Source organism: Euprymna scolopes, chromosome 42, assembly GCF_053919585.1.
Source record: "Euprymna scolopes isolate OS-2025 chromosome 42, ASM5391958v1, whole genome shotgun sequence".
Taxonomy (NCBI): Eukaryota; Metazoa; Mollusca; class Cephalopoda; order Sepiida; family Sepiolidae; genus Euprymna; species Euprymna scolopes.
The window spans coordinates 50,431,630-50,450,772 of NC_136523.1; the positions used below are offsets into that span (position 1 = coordinate 50,431,630).

Consider the following 19,143-nt stretch of genomic DNA (forward strand, 5'->3'; position numbering starts at 1 on the left):
GCGATGGACAAAAATTAGGAAAATTGTCTGTGTGTGTGTATATATAATGTTCAAATAACATAGTTGTGAATTGGAACAAATACATTGAGGATATTGTTAAGGCTGCTGCAAAGGTGGGCTATTGTGCTAGAAAATTACTCACAGACAGCATCTTATAAAGCCGGAATTTGCCCACGCATGGAGTATTGTTGCCACATCTAGGTTGGTGCATCCATTACTAGTCTCTCACTCTTAGACAAAATCCAAAAAAGTCTCAAATCTATTAAGTTCCTTACTATCAGCCAGACTCCAGCCTTTGTATCATCGTTGCGATGTCGCATCCCTGTCCCTATTTTACAATTACTTAAATGGAATGTGCTCTGATGAACTCATAGCACTTGTGTTCCCTCAACATGCATGTTCTGATTAATCTGACAAGCAGCTAAACCGACCCCTTTACTGTTGAGTCTCATGCAGGAGGCCACAGCTATGTGCATTCCTCGATGCTAACCATCGAAAGACTCTTATTTCTAAAAACACAATGGTTTTTATAAAAATTGGCTTCTTCCCCCTCTGTCATTTGGAGATTACTTTTCCTTTTTCTCTGAATCCATTATTTTATATTTTTCTTTTCTCTCTCTTTCGTAACCAAATCTCTCTTTAATTCTCTTTTCCTTTCTTTCTCTTTAACTTTAATTACTTTCTCTCAAGGAAACTGTATTATCTTCCAAGGTTTAATTTATCTCTCCATCCACCTCCCTATATATTATAAAGGTTCTTGCGAAATCAATTCTGATTCTTCCCCGATTGGGGTCCATCACCACCCACAACTATCTGGGTGGCCAACCGGTCAGACATGCAACAGCTGGGAGACTGAGGTCACCCCTTTCTTGATTTATAGTTTTTCTTCTATGCTTGATGACAAAAGTCTGGTCTTTCTGAATCTCAGTTATTATACTTTGCTGCCTTCATTAGTTATTTAAAATTCATTTTTACCAAACCTGACTAGAAAAACAATCTCTCTCCCCATCTACCTTGCCCCATGGGAATCCCATTATCAGATTTATATTTTTCTTTCATTGGAATACATATTATTTTTCTGGTGGACAGAAATTCATGGACGTGTTTCCTTGACCAAGTGTCAGCATGCCCCCCCCCCTCCCTATTATACCTCCTCCTCACATCATCTAGCTGAACGGGATACCTGGCGTCGCTTGGGGTTCCTGTTACACCAACATTGTCAGCCATGTTATACTTACAGCATAGACCAGATCCACATTAAAAAGGTTTTCTGTTTAACCTTTTGAAGGGAAAAAAAAACAAAAACTTTTAACGATTCATAATGGTAGGGTAATTGAAAGCAGAAGATATGTTTCATCAAAGAATTACTTCCTGTAATCATTTTACGTTAAATTTTACATGCCTACATTGAAAAGGTAGATTAGGAAACTCTGCTTTTATTTCATATTTTTTTATGCTATTTGTTGCTTGCAGTTCTCTTCTACATTTGACTCCAGAAAATTTTGTGGCAACAAAAAGATTACATTTTGGTCCCCCCGAGAAAGGAGGGATTGGATCTAGTAATTCACTTCTGTTTTTCTGTTTGTTTGCACTTTTCTCAATAACCACGCCTTGGATTTAAAAAAAAAATTTGCACAAACATTAATCATCGTGTTAGTAAATTTTTCACTTGTGGAGGAGGGAGGCTTGCATGCTCGACTTGTTTTGATACTTATTTAGAAGTAAACCTATTTTCAAAGCAAAAATACAAAAAAAATCTTTAAAATAAACTTTGTATGTATCAGTCACAGAACAAAAATGTCATATTCCAAAAATCACAAATATATTGAGTATTTATTTATTTAATTTTTTTAAAGAAAATCATCAAATTGTATGATGAATCGAGATGTTATGCTTTGATCTGTCCTAATTTATATATGGGGAGACAATTTCATTTGAACTACTGAGATCAAAATCAGTCTTGTAATGGCTCCAATTTCGTATTAAAATACTTCTAATTAAAAAATTTCTATATAAAAGAACAAAAAAAAAAACAAAAAACAAAAAAACAAAAAACCTATGTGATCAATTTGTTATATTTGGAGTATGACATCTTCATTCCGTGACGGGTCTGTACATCCTAACTATTTTATTTTTTTGCAATATAGTTTGTTTGAAAAATAAGTTTAATTCTAAACACTTTTTTTTTTTTTTTTAAACATTCAATTTGCAGTTAAATTTTGTACTATGCATAAATATTCAGTAACTTTTACCGACAATATACATTTTCAAAACTTATTTCCATTATGCAAATTTGATTTCTCTTTTGCAGGCCGTGTTGGGACAGCTGTTGCACTTCGAGCAAAAATATTTGGTTTTAATGTAATTTTCTATGATCCATATTTAACGGATGGCATTGAAAAATCATTAGGTAAGTAAAATGCTGCTATATATACATATATATATATATATATATTATTTTTAAAATGTAATTATCCACTGACACGTGTTTCGTTGTCTACGACTCATCAGAGTGGCTGAATATAGCGAGATTCGCAATCGGGACCCCACGGTAATGAGCCGAAGCCCCTTACCACTGACTCCCCTCGCCAACTGTCTGGATATATCGCGATTTACTTAAATGTCGTTTGTTTTGGTTTTAGTGATATGTTTTGAATGAATTCAATTTTATATATATATATATATATATATATAAATAATGTGCCTTCATAAGTTGCCAGATTTTTTTCGTATGGTCACTTCTGTTGATAGTACACATGTGAAACTCTAGTCTCCTTCAAAGTAATCTTCTTTGGCTGCAATACACCTATTGTACTGTTCCAACAACTTCTAGACGGCCTCCCATGGAAGTTCTCTTGTGTGAGTGTGTCAATGACTCTCGTCACAGCCTCATTCATCTCCATTGTCTCATAACGAGAGCCTCTGAGGTTTTCCTTGAGATTAAGGAATAACCAAAAGTCACAAGGAGCAAGTGTTGTACTATAACGAGGTTGAAGAATTATCTTGATGCTCTAAGTAAAATAGTCTGTGACAATAATGGCGTTGTGTACTGATACATTCGCACAAATCTTCCGCATGTTCAGTTCCTCGCAACTGTGTATAGTTCCCTGACTGACCTCAAACTGTGCATTTGTTTCTATAAACACGCGATAGTCCTTATCCATGAAATTCTTCACTTGGCTGATCAACTCTGGTTTGCTGACTTACTCCCCCCACACCTCATCATCCCTCAGATTCTCTGCCGTCCTTGAATCTCTTATGCCACTTAAAAACTGATGCTTGATTCATGCAAGATGGTCCAAAAGCCGTCCGAAACATTTTATGTTTCTGTGGCATTTTTTCCAAGTTTAAAACCATTTTATTGCATACTGTTCTTCTAAAGTGTCTTAAATCTAAATTGCATTTTTAAAGTTTACCACCTGTGACAATCAAGTTTTAGTAGGGTGTATTCCAATTCCTGCTGTAGTTGTTCATTTGAACCTGAAATGATAAACATTGGCCAGTCATCTCATATGTATACCGATAACATACTGAATTTTCAAGAGTTTTACAATTTTAAATGCCTGTATAAAAGAAGCCTGGAAACTTATTAAAGGCACTTTGTATATATTTTTCTACATACCTCTGGCTTGTTTGGTCATTATTGATATTTATTTTACTTGTATTTTATTCGAAAATTCATAGTCTGTTACATTAGGTTGGTGCTAAAGCTTTTTTCAATTTAAAAATTGATCTTTAAGATGAATTGTTATTGAAAATTTTTATCACTAGCAATAACGACCTTTACTTTTTATAATTTTATTTCTTCTGTCAACAAGCTTACAAATGGTTAATTTGTAAAATTTCTTAGATTAATATTTCACATGAAAACCTAATTTGTGTTCAATCTCATGATATTAACCTAAGGCCATCTAAATAGTTTTGTAATCCTCAAAATAAGTGGTAATTTATGAGAGCTAGGTCAGAAGCATGTGCAGACGGAGGAAGAATCTCCTAAGATACTTTGGTTAGTAGTGGTATGTTAGAATGGTCATTTTTATGCTGGAAGGTTACGAAAGAAGGTCGTTTTCGAACCAACATGGTTGAAAATATTGCAGAGAAATCTGAATGATGCTTTAATAATCTAAAAAAAAAAAAAAAAAAAGTTATAAATTAATCATTGTGATATGTTTTAGCAATAACAGTATACATAAAATCAATTACAGTGGTTTAAAATGCCCCTTCTACAAATGTGCAAAGACCTTTGGACTGATCTATATCCTGACATTTTTTTTTTTTTTTTTTTGCATAACTAAAAATAAATCCTTATTTTCATGTTATTAAAATCACAATTATAAAGAAGCATTATATATATATATATATGATTAGTTTTTTTTGGAAAAAGAATTCCAGCAGAGTGCTCAATTAAAAGGAAAATCCAAATTTTAAGAGCGTACTTATATTTTGTGTACAGAAAGTTGTTAGTTGAGACAGGTCATTGGTACCGTCGGTTTCAAGCCCGATAATAAGGCCCGTTTAAGGTATCCTTATCAAGCTCTCTTCAGCCAATATTCGTCGACGAATATTGGCTGAAGAGAGCTTGATAAGGATACCTTAAACGGGCCTTATTATCGGGCTTGAAACCGACGGTACCAATGACCTGTCTCAACTAACAACTTTCTGTACACAAAATATATATATATATATATATATATATATATATATATATATATATATACACACACACGCACACATCTACTCCTATAAATATTTTTTTGTGGATTAATATTCATGAAAACCTCATTTTTTTTGTTTTTATTTATTTTTTTTCTGTTTATTTAAAAAGAAAATACGACTTTGTAATATATAGGGCATGGAATTACATTCACTTGCAAAAAAGATCTAGCTTATCAGTATATTCTTTTAAACATTCATTTTAAATGCATATTAGTTTTTCGGTTTTCTTATGGGATGATCATCTTTAGTTAACTATTACGTGTAATTATATTCATGCAGATATTCGACATGATTTATACTTGCGTAATATTTGAGTAAAAATTTTATAGTAAACATAAGCTTTTTGTATATATTTAAGCATATATATATATATTTGTTGAAAAGATTTTTCCTATCAAACTCCCCCGTCATGGAACTTTATATATAGGATATTTGAACCAATGCAAAACTTTGGTTTTAGCCGGAGAAATTTGGTGTAAAAATTAAAAAAAAAAAAAAAAAAAAAAATTTGCCAGTTGATGGTCAAATGACTGCATTATGAATATGCATGCATAACGTAATAGCTATTGGTACATGTTTTAATTTTTAGCCTTGCAGCAAACGTGTCTTCATAGGTCAGGCATTAATGTCACAGGAAAAAGTAAATCATAAGCTAGACGGTTAAGTGTCGATTCTTAGTGGTGGTGCACGAGTCACTTTTTTTTTTTTTTTTTAATCCTTACTATATATTGGGTCTAATATAATCTATAAGAAAACATACAAAATCTGCATTTATCAAAATATATTAAGTGTACTTTATGGTTGGGCAGCCTGTTAGTGTGTGTATAAGCAAAAAAAGTTACATATCAACTTACCTGTAATTCTACTACGCTTGTGTATTGAATGCTTTCAAGTTTGTTGGAAGATCATATATACAAGGGGCATTCCAAAAGTAATAACTCCTATTCTTATTCCACGAGAATGGATCAGAGGGGATTGCAAATTGAATTATGATGGCTGAACTTATGCATTCACGACCTGAAAATTTCATCTGTTGCAGATATTGATGGTGTGAGACTCTAAGAATCATGGATGTGGGTAAGAAGTAGAGATTTTATTGAATTCCTGGCAAAGGAGCATTGAGAATGGTGGCGACTATATAGAAAATAAGTTCTGGAGGACAATAGGTTGCTAGTTATAATGGAACTACTTCTGTCTTTGTAGTTCTTTAATTTTCTATCTTAAAAAAAAAATAGGTTTTACTTTTGAAACAATCTTCATAACTTTATTTATTTATTTATTTTTTTCCAGGAATTACACGGGTATATACATTACAGGATCTCCTTTTCCAGAGTGACTGCGTTACACTCCATTGTAACCTTAATGAACACAACCATCACTTAATCAATGATTATACCATCAAACAGATGAGGCCCGGTATGTGATTTCACCTTTATTATTCACCCTTAATTTTAAGTTAATGTATTTTAATTTATACTTTATTTATTTTTGTCCTTCATTTAGTTTTATTTTTGTCCTTCATTTAGTTTTATTTTTGTCCTTCATTTAGTTTCTCTCTTTTTGTCCTTCATTTAGTTTCTCTCTTTTTGTCCTTCATTTAGTTTCTCTCTTTTTGTCCTTCATTTAGTTTCTCTCTTTTTGTCCTTCATTTAGTTTCTCTCTTTTTGTCCTTCATTTAGTTTCTCTCTTTTTGTCCTTCATTTAGTTTCTCTCTTTTTGTCCTTCATTTAGTTTCTCTCTTTTTGTCCTTCATTTAGTTTCTCTCTTTTTGTCCTTCATTTAGTTTCTCTCTTTTTGTCCTTCATTTAGTTTCTCTCTTTTTGTCCTTCATTTAGTTTCTCTCTTTTTGTCCTTCATTTAGTTTCTCTCTTTTTGTCCTTCATTTAGTTTCTCTCTTTTTGTCCTTCATTTAGTTTCTCTCTTTTTGTCCTTCATTTAGTTTCTCTCTTTTTGTCCTTCATTTAGTTTCTCTCTTTTTGTCCTTCATTTAGTTTCTCTCTTTTTGTCCTTCATTTAGTTTCTCTCTTTTTGTCCTTCATTTAGTTTCTCTCTTTTTGTCCTTCATTTAGTTTCTCTCTTTTTGTCCTTCATTTAGTTTCTCTCTTTTTGTCCTTCATTTAGTTTCTCTCTTTTTGTCCTTCATTTAGTTTCTCTCTTTTTGTCCTTCATTTAGTTTCTCTCTTTTTGTCCTTCATTTAGTTTCTCTCTTTTTGTCCTTCATTTAGTTTCTCTCTTTTTGTCCTTCATTTAGTTTCTCTCTTTTTGTCCTTCATTTAGTTTCTCTCTTTTTGTCCTTCATTTAGTTTCTCTCTTTTTGTCCTTCATTTAGTTTCTCTCTTTTTGTCCTTCATTTAGTTTCTCTCTTTTTGTCCTTCATTTAGTTTCTCTCTTTTTGTCCTTCATTTAGTTTCTCTCTTTTTGTCCTTCATTTAGTTTCTCTCTTTTTGTCCTTCATTTAGTTTCTCTCTTTTTGTCCTTCATTTAGTTTCTCTCTTTTTGTCCTTCATTTAGTTTCTCTCTTTTTGTCCTTCATTTAGTTTCTCTCTTTTTGTCCTTCATTTAGTTTCTCTCTTTTTGTCCTTCATTTAGTTTCTCTCTTTTTGTCCTTCATTTAGTTTCTCTCTTTTTGTCCTTCATTTTGTCGCCCTTTCCTAGAACTGTTTGTGAAACACAATACCATTTGGTTGCTTCCAGTTTAATATAACATGGCCGTTTTCAAATCTAATGTAAATAAGGTCTTGTTGAGCTGTCTTAAATAATCGAACCCTACCCAAGTTCCACCAGTCAATCATCACTCTGTCACACAGTATACCCAACTCACTAACCCTTATCCTTTAGTGACCTTTGAGCTTCGATAAGCCGTGATCTCTTAAACAAAAAAACAGAACCACTAGTACATTATTTCTATTTATTTGGTTTGCACCCAAAGTTCAGTGGAGTTTCCTATTTATTTGCCTCCTGACGAAACGGACAGAAGGTTAAATTTTAGAGAAGAATACAGCTCTGCAAAATGGGCATGAACCTCCTTTATCGCTTGCAGTCCATGTTTTTATTTTTTTAGTGTCCATGTCTTTTTTAGCATGTACAACTAGAGGTAGGGAATCAGCTGATAAATATATAGCTCGGTTTTGTTGCATTTTTTTTTATAATGGGGTATGATCACGCACAGTCGGAAGATTCCATTTATAAACGATGTTGCTAGGAAACTGACGAATCGAATCAATTCAAGTTCTGCTACCAACCAATCAGAAACCAGAATTGCTCGATAAATAGCAAATCTTTCTGTAACAACTTCGCATATGTTTTCTTAGTGTCAACATGGGAAGAATCTTTTGCTCTGTGAATTCCAACTTGAGAACTGTCTACTGAGAACCAGTCACCTCAAGGACTTGTTTAGAACTAACCACCGGAAACTGTTCTGAAACTAAACATGGCTTACACTTCTAGGTTATGGGCCTAACATTGGTCTTTATCAAAAAATTTGCGCTTCTATATTCATATATTGGCACTTCTATATTCATATTCGCTTCAAATAAAAAAAAAAAAAAATATTGAGTTTCAATTAAAAGAAATGGTGCCTACGTAATTGTCATGTTGCAAATAACATATCCAAAAATTATGGAGGATAAGATAGAAAAATAATAATTAATGAAAAACTTTTTGATAAAGTTTATGATTTTGTCCGACATTTTGAATTATGTTAGCCATGTAAATCACATGGCTAACAAAAAGAACTTAATTATCTCTCTTGTCATCTGATCTCTTTTTAGTAAGCGATTTTGCTTCCTTTCAGAAATTTATTTGTTTTGCCTTAGAATTTTTGTAATTTTTGGATATATTACTGTTTGAGACATGACAATTACATGGCTAGCATTTGTTTCACTTGAAATTCAATATTTTTTTGTTTGTATAAAATAGAAACGTCAAAAAGTCTTGACGAAAATCTTGCCCCTCCTTTGCCAGATAAATTCTGAGCCCATCAGTTGCTGAACCCTTGTCAAAAAAATCAAACAATTTTAATTCTCTTCATGGTATTCCCAATTTTTAGGTGCTTTCCTTATCAACACTGCTCGAGGCGGTCTGGTTGATGAATTGGCTTTGGCAGCAGCTCTAAAAGAAGGACGTATCCGCGCTGCTGCTCTCGACGTTCATGAAAGTGAACCCTTTTCCATGGCAAACAGTAAGTTGCAATTCTCACCACCTCTTTATTTTTTATACCTTTTTAAATGTGAAAATTGCTAGATTGTTCCTTAGAAGTTGATTTTTTTCAGAAGTCTTTGAAAATGTACATTGAAAATATGGAGAAAGAAAAATCAATGGTGCAAACCTAAAATTCAACCCTTTTAAGGTACTTGTACAGTTTAATCAAGACATTAAAAAATGAAAATCTTGAAAAAAAGGTTATATTGGATGTATCCGTTATGAAATGAAGTTATCTGAAAAAAAATTTCACTTAATTTCATCAAGTTTTTTTTTTTTTTTTTTACAGCGCAAAAACATTTTATACTGAGCAAATTTTTAGGAAGAAAAGCTAGTATTAAAGAGGGAGAGGGAGTGTTGATGCTTTAAATTGAGTTATCTCCCCGTGGCATGTTCAAAAATTCCATAATGCCTGACTTCAACGCACTTTCATAAAAACAGGTTTTTCCGCTGTAAAAAAAAAACAAAAAAAAAAAAAAACTACTAGATCAAATTAGGTGATTTTTTTTTTTTTTTTTTTTTTTTTTTTTGAGATCTTCAGTCAAAACGGATATGTATAATATAACTTTTTTTTTTTTTGTCCAATATTTTCATTTTTTTAATGTCTTGATTAAATTGTACAAGTACCCTTTTTTAAAAACATCAAACAGAAAAATCTGTCATATTTCCAAAACCAGCTAAATTGATCAAGTATTTTTGTTTCTCCTTTTGATTTAATTAATAACCTTTGTTAGGTTAAGTTAAATTATGAAGTAAGTAAAGAAAAACATACTTTTGTTCTTTAAATAACTTTGGGGATGGTATATCGATAAGGACAAAGAAAGGAATGAATTAACAATGTAACATTTCCTCAGCACACGCAGAGAGAGAGTAAGAGAGACGTCTGTTTAATTTTTACATCTATAAAGACGATACATTTTGTGCCTCTTATACAAAATCAAAGGGAGACAACTCGTTTACCAATTTTAAGATAAATGTTTCTATATTTAGGATATTCATTTAGCGCAGTGAATATACCAACTTTGTGGGTGTTTTTGTAGATTTTTCGTCCCTCCACCAAAAGGAGGGTGGATTTGTAAATTCACCCTTGTCCATTCGTCTGTCTGCACTTTTCTCAATAACTACGTCTTGGAATTTTTTGACACTTTTGTGATTATTAAAAAAAAAAACAACGATGCCTTGGATTTTTATAAAACTTCCTGAAAAATTGTAACTAACTTATTTCTATATAATGTTTATACTTCGTGATAACTCTTGGGTGTGCCCCAGGGGCTCTTTTAGGACTAATAAAGACACTCCATTTTTGGGACTTATTTTACTATCTTTGTCCAAATTTTTCTGTGTATGTCTATTTAGTAGTTTTGCATGATGCTGAACTCAAATTTAAATATGTTAAGGCCTTGGGGTCGTTTGGGGATAAATGCGGTGAGGGGGGATGCTAATGATGGACTTAACTCAAATTTACATATGTTAAAGCCTAAAACTGCACTGTTTGTTCATTTTCACCAGGATTTGACGTCCCCTTGGGGCTAAAAGGGGAGGGGGTGGCAAATGCTGAACTTGGTCATTTTTTTTAGCTGGACATAGATGCATACAACTGATTTTTATATTGTAGATTAAAGAAAAAAATCTTTTTTTTTTTTTTTTTTTTTCCTATTTCTTTTTGCAGGTGCTCTGAAAGACTGTCCCAATCTGATATGTACCCCCCACTCAGCTTTCTACAGTGATCAGAGTGTCTCAGAGTTACGAGAAATGGCAGCAGGGGAAATAAGGCGAGCAATTATTGGGCGGATACCCGACAGTCTACGCAACTGTGTCAACAAGGAATATTTTCAATCAAGTAAGCAGATCTCATTCCTGTAACTGGATGATGAGTCCTCGGTTTGGGGAGGAATTGACGGAGTGAATTACCTCCCCTCTCTTGACTATTAAAAAAAATCTAGGTCTTAGAAGAAAAAAAAAAATACAAAAATTCAACACATGGCCAAATTCATCAAAGAATTTTTCAAATATACATTATTTCTCAAAGAAACTCAACAACAACAACAAAAAAAAAACAATATCCCAGACACAATCAGGAATAATTTTTTTCTTTTTTAAATATACCATCTGAAACAATGAAGCACAAAAACAAAAGTGAAAAGAAAAAGTGAAAGGAAATGCCAAAAAAGATTTTTTTACAAGAAAAAGAAAAAATGATGCCAAAAAAAAAAAGAGAAAAAAAAATCTATGAAAACGAAGTTTGCCAAAAGAAAAGAAAAAAAAATCCAAGATCAAAGACATTAAAGATATACAAAACCAAAAAAATAAAAAATCAACAAAAATACTGTATCACAGGCCAGAGCTATTAAAACAATTTAATTTTTATTATTCATTGTTATTTTTATTCGGGTCTTTGGTTCGACAGGAATGAGTTTGAAAATTTATATTTTCCTTTGGTTTCAAAGAGCACGACTTGATACTTGAGATTTTAATTAAAGTTCAAAATTTCTTTCTAATAACTTTGTCAATCTCAGGAGCTTATACGGAATTTTTAACTGAACCAAGAAACACATTAGTTTTGAAACAAGAAGATTCCCAATTTCAAAATGACAGATCCGAAGGTCAAATTTTACATTGACCAAAACGTGACAAAAACATCTCAAATGAGAATTGTAGTCTGCATAATCCAAAGAATAAAAGGTTCGCACAAGTTTGAAAAGTTCTTGAATTTTGGTTTTTGCCTTGAATAAGCCTTATTTCTATTATTACCTTGAAAATCCTTTAAAATATGGAAAATATCTTGAAAATCCTTTAAAATATGGAAAATATCTTGAAGATCCTATTCTCTATGTCCAGTAAAAATTTGTTGCAACATTAAAAACAAATCAAAATACATTGTTCTGAAATTATATATTATTGTGGATACAAGAGTTTCATCCCTTTATCATAAAACTATCTGATGTTTTCCATATAATAACATTGGGTAGTTTTGTAACATAACTCCTGTAGCCACAACACTAGAAATTTAAAATTTAAAAGTCAAATAAACACAGCTTAGACCAATCTGCAATGGGTGGGGAAATAACATTTAATCGCACTTGGTCGGCTAAATATAAGTGGACCAGGAAATGTAAATATAATCATCTACAGGCATATTGTTTAATATGAAAATGTTTATGTTGTCAATTAAGGTTTTTGGTTTATTATATCATTGTTTATGTATCAAATTTTGTTTTGAAAAACTTGAATTTTGTCTCAAAGTTTTTGGAAATGGACATGTAAAATCTGTCCAAACCCTGGCATACTAATCTATAGTAAACAAGTTGGCCTTCCTTTAGTTGTTGTTGATTTAAAAAATGGTCGGCACTAGTTTGTGAAGTTTCAGAATCGATTGTGAAGCCCATTAATTTTTAATGGTGTCTATTATAGTGTTCTCACAACCATAATTCTTCTCAAGAAATTGTTTTTGTGGCATAGTTTTTGTGGAGGCTAATCTGATCGACCACTAAAATTACAACAGCCAAAGAAAGTAATTTATCGCTTTAAGACAAAAATGGGAGATCCTGTACAAAAACGATATGGCTTAAAATTACATCAGAACTGGATGAAGGATCTAGAATGATTTTCAGAGTAACCTGTATAATGTCCTTGTGTAGCAACTAGTAGGGTTGTTTTCATAAGTCGGTCTGGGTTCCTAGCTAAACTGGTATAATGTTAAAGATACAAAACTAGCAATGAGGCCAACGCATCCCCCGAGGACTCATCGGACTCACTTCATACACTTCTTTTAGGATGTAGTTTTCAATTATGATTCATTTGTGCTTCTAAGTCGTCGAAAAATATCTGTTTTTAAACACACTCCTGTCGTGTTTAAGACGAACCCTTATTTATCTACCGATGGCTCTGTGTTTGGTATTTTTTTTATTTTATTTTTTATTTTTTGAAAAAGCAGAATCCACTGTTGACCATCATGTGAAATGGACAGGATGAACTCATTTGCCGGAGATGTTTTTTTTTTTTGTTTTTTTTTTTCCATGCATCTTCTGTCGTGTCTAAAAAGGATCCCTTCAGTTCTCATTGTATGTACGTGCTTAGCTCATAGATCTGTATTATCAATGGGGGAAAGAGAGAGATTACTTCATTTTTATATCTTGAATGAGACGGCAATGGACTAAACCAATTACAACCCAAACAGGTGATTACTATTATTTATTACTATATAATTACACATATACAGATACTATTATATATTTACCTATATAATAAAGCCAATTTTTCCCCTAACTTCATTAACTATTAAAGCTTTAGAACTGAAACCTTTATGTGAAAATCTGTTCAAACACCTATTTAAGCCAGTTTGATTAATGTACAGAAGTCGCAGGCATTTTTGCTCCCATGCTAATGTCTACTCCCACAGCCCTTAATTTTTCCTATTTCATGGAGTATAGAACTAAAACTTTCATATGGAAATCTGCTTTATTAGTCACTTGGGCCAATTCTTGATTCATTCATAGAGAAAGTTGCAGGCGTTTTCACTCTTGGATAATTTTTGCAAACTTACCGCTATTTCATATTTATCTTCTATTCTCTATATATTACACTAGATTTTAAATCTAAATTTTTACTTCAAAGTACTCTTTTCTCCTTTTTGGCAATATTTCAAAATGAAGGAATATGGGAATAATGGTTTAAAAGTACTTATTGAATTCTCTTTCATATTTCCAAAATAATTTATACCACAAGAATAATTACATTCCTGCATCACAGTAAATACTTTCTACATTTTTTTTTTTGTCATTTGAATGTCTTCTAAACATTGTCCTCGAGTGTCTATGATGTCTTTGTCCTGTTCGTGAGGATACTTCCTACTAGGAGTAAACTCTGACCAACCTAAAATTATTCAAAGCCCAAACAAAATCAGTCAATCCCACACTGGCTCATACAAAAACCGGTGCACCTTCTTCAACTGATGTTTGCCCTAGAAACAGCATGAAGCTAGATACTCCACCAAACTAGATTAATTCTTTTTCTGGAATTCAGAGGGACCAGATCACAAGAAATATATAATGTAACTCATTTTACTGGTCAAGTGGGGAGAAGAAAATTAATGTAAACTAGTTTATGAACTTAACCAGTAAAAATAGTTTAAGGGGTTAAAAATTAAAAAAGAAAAAATTAGGACTTGGCAGGTGTAAATCGATGGAAAGTGCTTTACCCATGCACAAATTTACATTTCTAGGCTTAAGTTCATTTTAAACTTTTTCTTATCCATCTTCCATCTGATGATAGTTCAAACAGTTACTACTCTGGCTGGAGTGCTAAATGCTTTGGTTTTAATTCTAGCTGATGGCACCCATGTACTTTTGAAATTGCTACTATATATTTGGCACAATATAATAATGAAGAGTATTGGCTAATATTAAATAGGAAATCTGCATTAATTAAAATATATTAAAAGCCTATTTTAAAACTGGGCAATGCCAGGTAGCCTGTTAGTGTGTGTGTGTATATGTGTGTGTGTGTGTGTGTGTGTATGTATACAGAATATGTGTGTGTGTGTATGGTGGCTTCCTTCAGTCTTTACAGACTGCGGATACCCATTGTAAGGGTGCCTGCACGTGGAATTTTTGTGGCAAGAGTTGCGCAATCTCCAACCACATCTTTCCTGAGTCAACATTGTTAAATACCAGTGGCAAGTAGAGGTTCAGGATGACTGGAAACCTGAGATAAGCAGAGAGCACCCAAATGGTCACTCAACTGGTACTAGCCATGTTCAACATTGCTTAACTTCAATGGTCTGACGAGAAACCATGTATCAACGTGATCATGCCGTGTGTGAGATGTATTTGTGTATGTTTTCCACTACTAAAAAAGTTTTTTGTGACTCTGGTAGAACAGCAGCAGGCTTCAGTTTCTGGCGTTTTATTTTTTAATCGCTACATCTTGTAACACCGAGTTATACACAGGGTATACAGGTGCCCTTATTTTTCATAGTAGTTTATGCTGGAGGTTTCATGAATGACTTCTTTTTCTGTTTTGCCATTTTGTTGGTGCAGCATCCAGCCGGGATCAGATTGTCATGAACTAATTCCCTCCGTATCGGAAGTAGCCTACAACAAAGCTTTGGGCCATCTTGTCAATGTGGGACACACTTTATAGCATTTCAGATGATGTTGCCATAGCAGTTAATATGTTGCACAGCAACATAGCTTTTCATAGAAGCCTGTAGAGTTAGGCCAGCAATTTTCTCTGTCTGATACACTAAAGCTAGGATTGTATTCTAATGTTCAATTATTGACTGTTTTGCAGCTGTGCAGGTCAGATATGTTGTATGGTGTCAATTGTATTTTATAAATATCTATGCTCTAATATGGTCGAATCATTTTGTTAAAATGAAAAGTTCCTTCATTTTGCATTTTAATAAAGTCTTGTTTGTAAAAAAAAAAAAAAAAAAAAAAAAAAAGTTGAAAAACGTGGGTTTGTTTACAATCCACGGATATTCGAAAAAGTGGTAAAAAAAAAAAACACCAAACTTCCAACAAATAAATGTTACATAGCCAATAAATTACTTTGCAACCTACGTACATCATTTTTTGGTGTTTTTTAAGTAGTTTTAAATGCTTATTTCATCTCAAATGAATTTTGCAACCAATATCCCCCTCCCCCCTCCCCCGTTTTTGTCAGCCTCGTTTTCAATTTTTCATACTGGTTTTCAAACTTTTTTTTTCAAACTTTGTTTTTTGTTCTCCTGGTAATGGGTGGATTGATTTGCCATTAAGAGTTCCGTTCATGCGAGGAAAGTTTTTTTTTCTAGTGCAGTCAAATTTTTTGGGAGAAAGAAGGAGGTCTTTAAAAATTACTTCAACTAGTTTTAAATTTGGATTTTATTTGTTTTAAATTTAAAAGAAAAAAGTACAGTTTAAATCTTTTAAGGTGTTTTTTCTGCTTTGGATTGTTCGGACTACTGTTATCTTGAGTATTATTGTTACATTTCAGCCGATGTAACCCTATGACCATCTTCAGGTGCACTTTGAAATTTGGAAATCTGTATGAAATTTAAAATAAAGCCCTGTATTTAATCCATGGGGAAGCTTGCTCTCGTTCCATCAGCCATGACTGGGTAGAAGCCTAAAGTAATCGTATTAGTATCAGTTGTACAGAATCCGTCACCTAGAACTGATTATTATTTAGCACGTTATCCATTACGTCATGTATCAAATTCTAGCATGAATTTTAGGATCCTTAAACTTATTTTAGATACATAGTTTTATAACTTATCAATAATATTTGTGTGTGTGTGTGTGTGTGTATAGATATACTTTGAAAATAGCGGTATGCAATACTGTGGCAAGATCTTTTACAGTTTGACAGGCCTGAAGAGTAACTTGCGAACACAATTTGAAAAGAAAAAAAATACCAAGTGAAGGTGGTGGTCATGCTTGAAACAGGGCAACCACTCTCTGTACCAATGTTTGTATTATAAACAGACTATATACATGCTTTGTCCTTCATTGAGCACTCTTTCATAACTGTATGGTTTCATTGGATTTACATCTAGGAAACCAATCTTTACAACAATTATATTATTAAATATTTTACGTGCATAAAAGTATACCTATGGATACGTTTCTGGCTTTTAGCCTTCGTCAGCACAGGTCAGGATCAAAACAAACATGCGTGTCGATTAGTATATTTTTATGCATGTAAAATAATATTCAATGATAAAAATAAAGAAATACGTCCCATAAAAATAAGGGTGTTCTATTCACACACACAAAAATATATATATATATATATATACTATCCTAGGTGCCCGGCGTTACCTGTGTTTTTGGAGATGTCTTGAGCTTTAAAAAAAAAAAAAATTGGTAGAAAACAGACAAGCTCGAACCCGTACCGTGAAGGAGGAAAAGAATGTGAAAAAAAAAGTAACTTCTTTGCTGTTGCGTCAATCGCCGAACTAGAAGTGGCGAAGGTTTAAATCAAGGCTTGTCAATCGAAAAGAGATGACTTTCAAAAATATTGGTGAAAAAAATTTTTTAAACTTTGTTCCCTATTATGACCCCTTAACATTTATTGTTTTGGGCTCAAATCAAGTTATTAAGTTAGATCCATGTCCAAGGAACCTATATCTAAAATTTCAAGTGTTTAGACCTAAAATTGTCAGGAGTTTGGTAGAGTTCTCAAAGGTCAAATCGTTGAACTTTGACCCCTTAACAGCCAAATTTCTGACCAAAAACGTATTATAAAGATTTTCCCAAATCTCAGTACCCTGTATATCAAATTTCGAGTCTGTAGACTGAAAATTGACAGTTATTGCATAGGAAAATGTACAGACATATTCACTTTTATAGATATATAATAGATTGGATGAGATGGGGATTATGTTTAAAATGATTCAAGTAAGTGTTAATATTTAAGTGCGTTTTTATAAACCAAAGTCATCATGTTTGTTTTCCCCTCCCCTTTTTTTTTCTTGATAGATTATGAATGAATACCCTTGGTCCCTAGGTTGGTGGTGGTTGTGTGTGTATGTGGGGGAGAGGGGGTAATGTTTTTTGTTGTACAGAATTCACCCGAGGCAGGTTGAATTGGCTTCCTCCATAAATTTGAAAGGAATATTAAATTCACAGGCATTATAAATTGCCCATATATCCCCAGTAGAGGATATGATGACATTAGGTTTTTGCAGTTCTTACATGACGGTGTCAAGGTCCTATTACCTACAGCACTTGGTATTCCCAAATGGTCACTCATCAGGTACTGACTAGGTGCCGACTTGCTTAACTTTGGTGGTGTAAAGAGCTATTATGGCAACATGCTTATGCCATATATATATATATACCTATTAATGATGGGGGTGATTCCAATATTTTTCCCTATTCCGATACAATTACCGATTCTTTTAAATATTTTAATGTGTAGTTGTAGAGTTGATTAATCTTATTTTCTTTTCCGATTACCATAAAGACCCATGTATTACATGTGTATAATTTTGCAAATGTAAAACATACTTTTAAAATGTCTATACATTTTAATTTTACCAGCAATTTAAAATCAAATATCTATTTTATCTTCTAGTAGCAGCAATGGAAAATTAAATTTTAAACTAAATAAAACCAAAAAATAAACAAAGCAATCGGTTTTGGCATCAGGAAAATATGCACTAATTTTTCTGATTCCAATACCCCCAAATTTCTGATTTTACCGAATCTGATCCTTTTTAAAAAAAAAAAAAAAAAAAAAAAAAATCAAGACAAGAATTTAACTTCTCTAGCTTAGAAACCAATGTTTCTCTAATATTTATTTTGAAAATAGTGTCCCCTTCCTCTACCAATTCTAGAATTTTCTTAGAAAAATGGACGTGGTGCCCTCCATTTGCATTGTTTGTATGTATGCCATATCATTGGTCAGCTACTTGTGTTATTCAAGGTATTCTTCTTTCTCTTTTTGGCAGGCAACATTCGATATCCATTCCCAGCTACGGTCTACCCTGATAGCGTGAATGGTCCAGCGTATGCATTCAACCCGGCGGCTGTGGCCATGGGGGTCCATTCCACCACAATGGACGCTCACCCGGCAGTGGTGCAACAGCATTCTCACAGCACCCCCCACAGTACACCACACAGCACCCTACCAGATTCAGGAAATCACATGGCTAAGGCTGAGAGTTCTGAGGTCCATTAGTTTACCAAGTGGCATGATGTTCCAAAAAAGAAAGAAAGGAAGATTAAAAAAAAAAAAAAAGGAAAGCAAAAAGAAATGGTTATTATTTCTACGATCATCATCATCATCATTAAAAAAAAAAAAAATTAAAAACAAAATAAAGTTTTAAAATAATTAAATCCCATTTTACAAATAATCAACGTATACAGTCAAAACTTAAAAAAAAAAAAAAAAAAAAAGGGATGGATAGTAGCAGTGATGGGCAGAATCCAGATTGTTATTTTTTACCAAATAGGGAGGGCTGGGCCGGCTTTACTTTTACTTTTAAGGGGAGGAAGGCTGGAATGTTTTTTTTTTTTTTTTTTTTCAAAAGTCTCAACTCTTTAACTGCAGTTCTGGTATGTAAAGGATGGATTGATTCGCCTCCCGTTCAGTACGCTTATTTTTCACCTTCATCTTCAGTAAAACAGGGGGGGTAAATACATTTAATGATTACATGCATGCATGTGTTTATAGTATATATATGTATGAATGAGCTAGTGTGTGTGTGTATATATATATATACATACAACAAAACAT

The 19,143-nt window shown here is 32.8% G+C and overlaps 1 protein-coding gene across 10 annotated transcripts in view; it reads left to right on the forward strand.

The window, feature by feature from the left end:
* The window catches only part of LOC145267102 (C-terminal-binding protein-like), a 259,066-nt gene extending 240,306 nt beyond the window's left edge, over positions 1 to 18,760 (forward strand). For all 10 annotated transcript variants that reach the window (XM_080123111.1, XM_080123107.1, XM_080123116.1 and 7 more), the window contains 5 exons: positions 2,312 to 2,410; positions 6,007 to 6,132; positions 8,765 to 8,896; positions 10,586 to 10,756; positions 18,356 to 18,760. In XM_080123111.1, coding sequence (XP_079979237.1) covers positions 2,312 to 2,410; positions 6,007 to 6,132; positions 8,765 to 8,896; positions 10,586 to 10,756; positions 18,356 to 18,585 — 758 coding nt within the window. In that variant the 3' untranslated portion in view covers positions 18,586 to 18,760. The remainder of the gene's footprint in view (positions 1 to 2,311; positions 2,411 to 6,006; positions 6,133 to 8,764; positions 8,897 to 10,585; positions 10,757 to 18,355) is intronic.
* Positions 18,761 to 19,143: the final 383 nt, after the last annotated feature.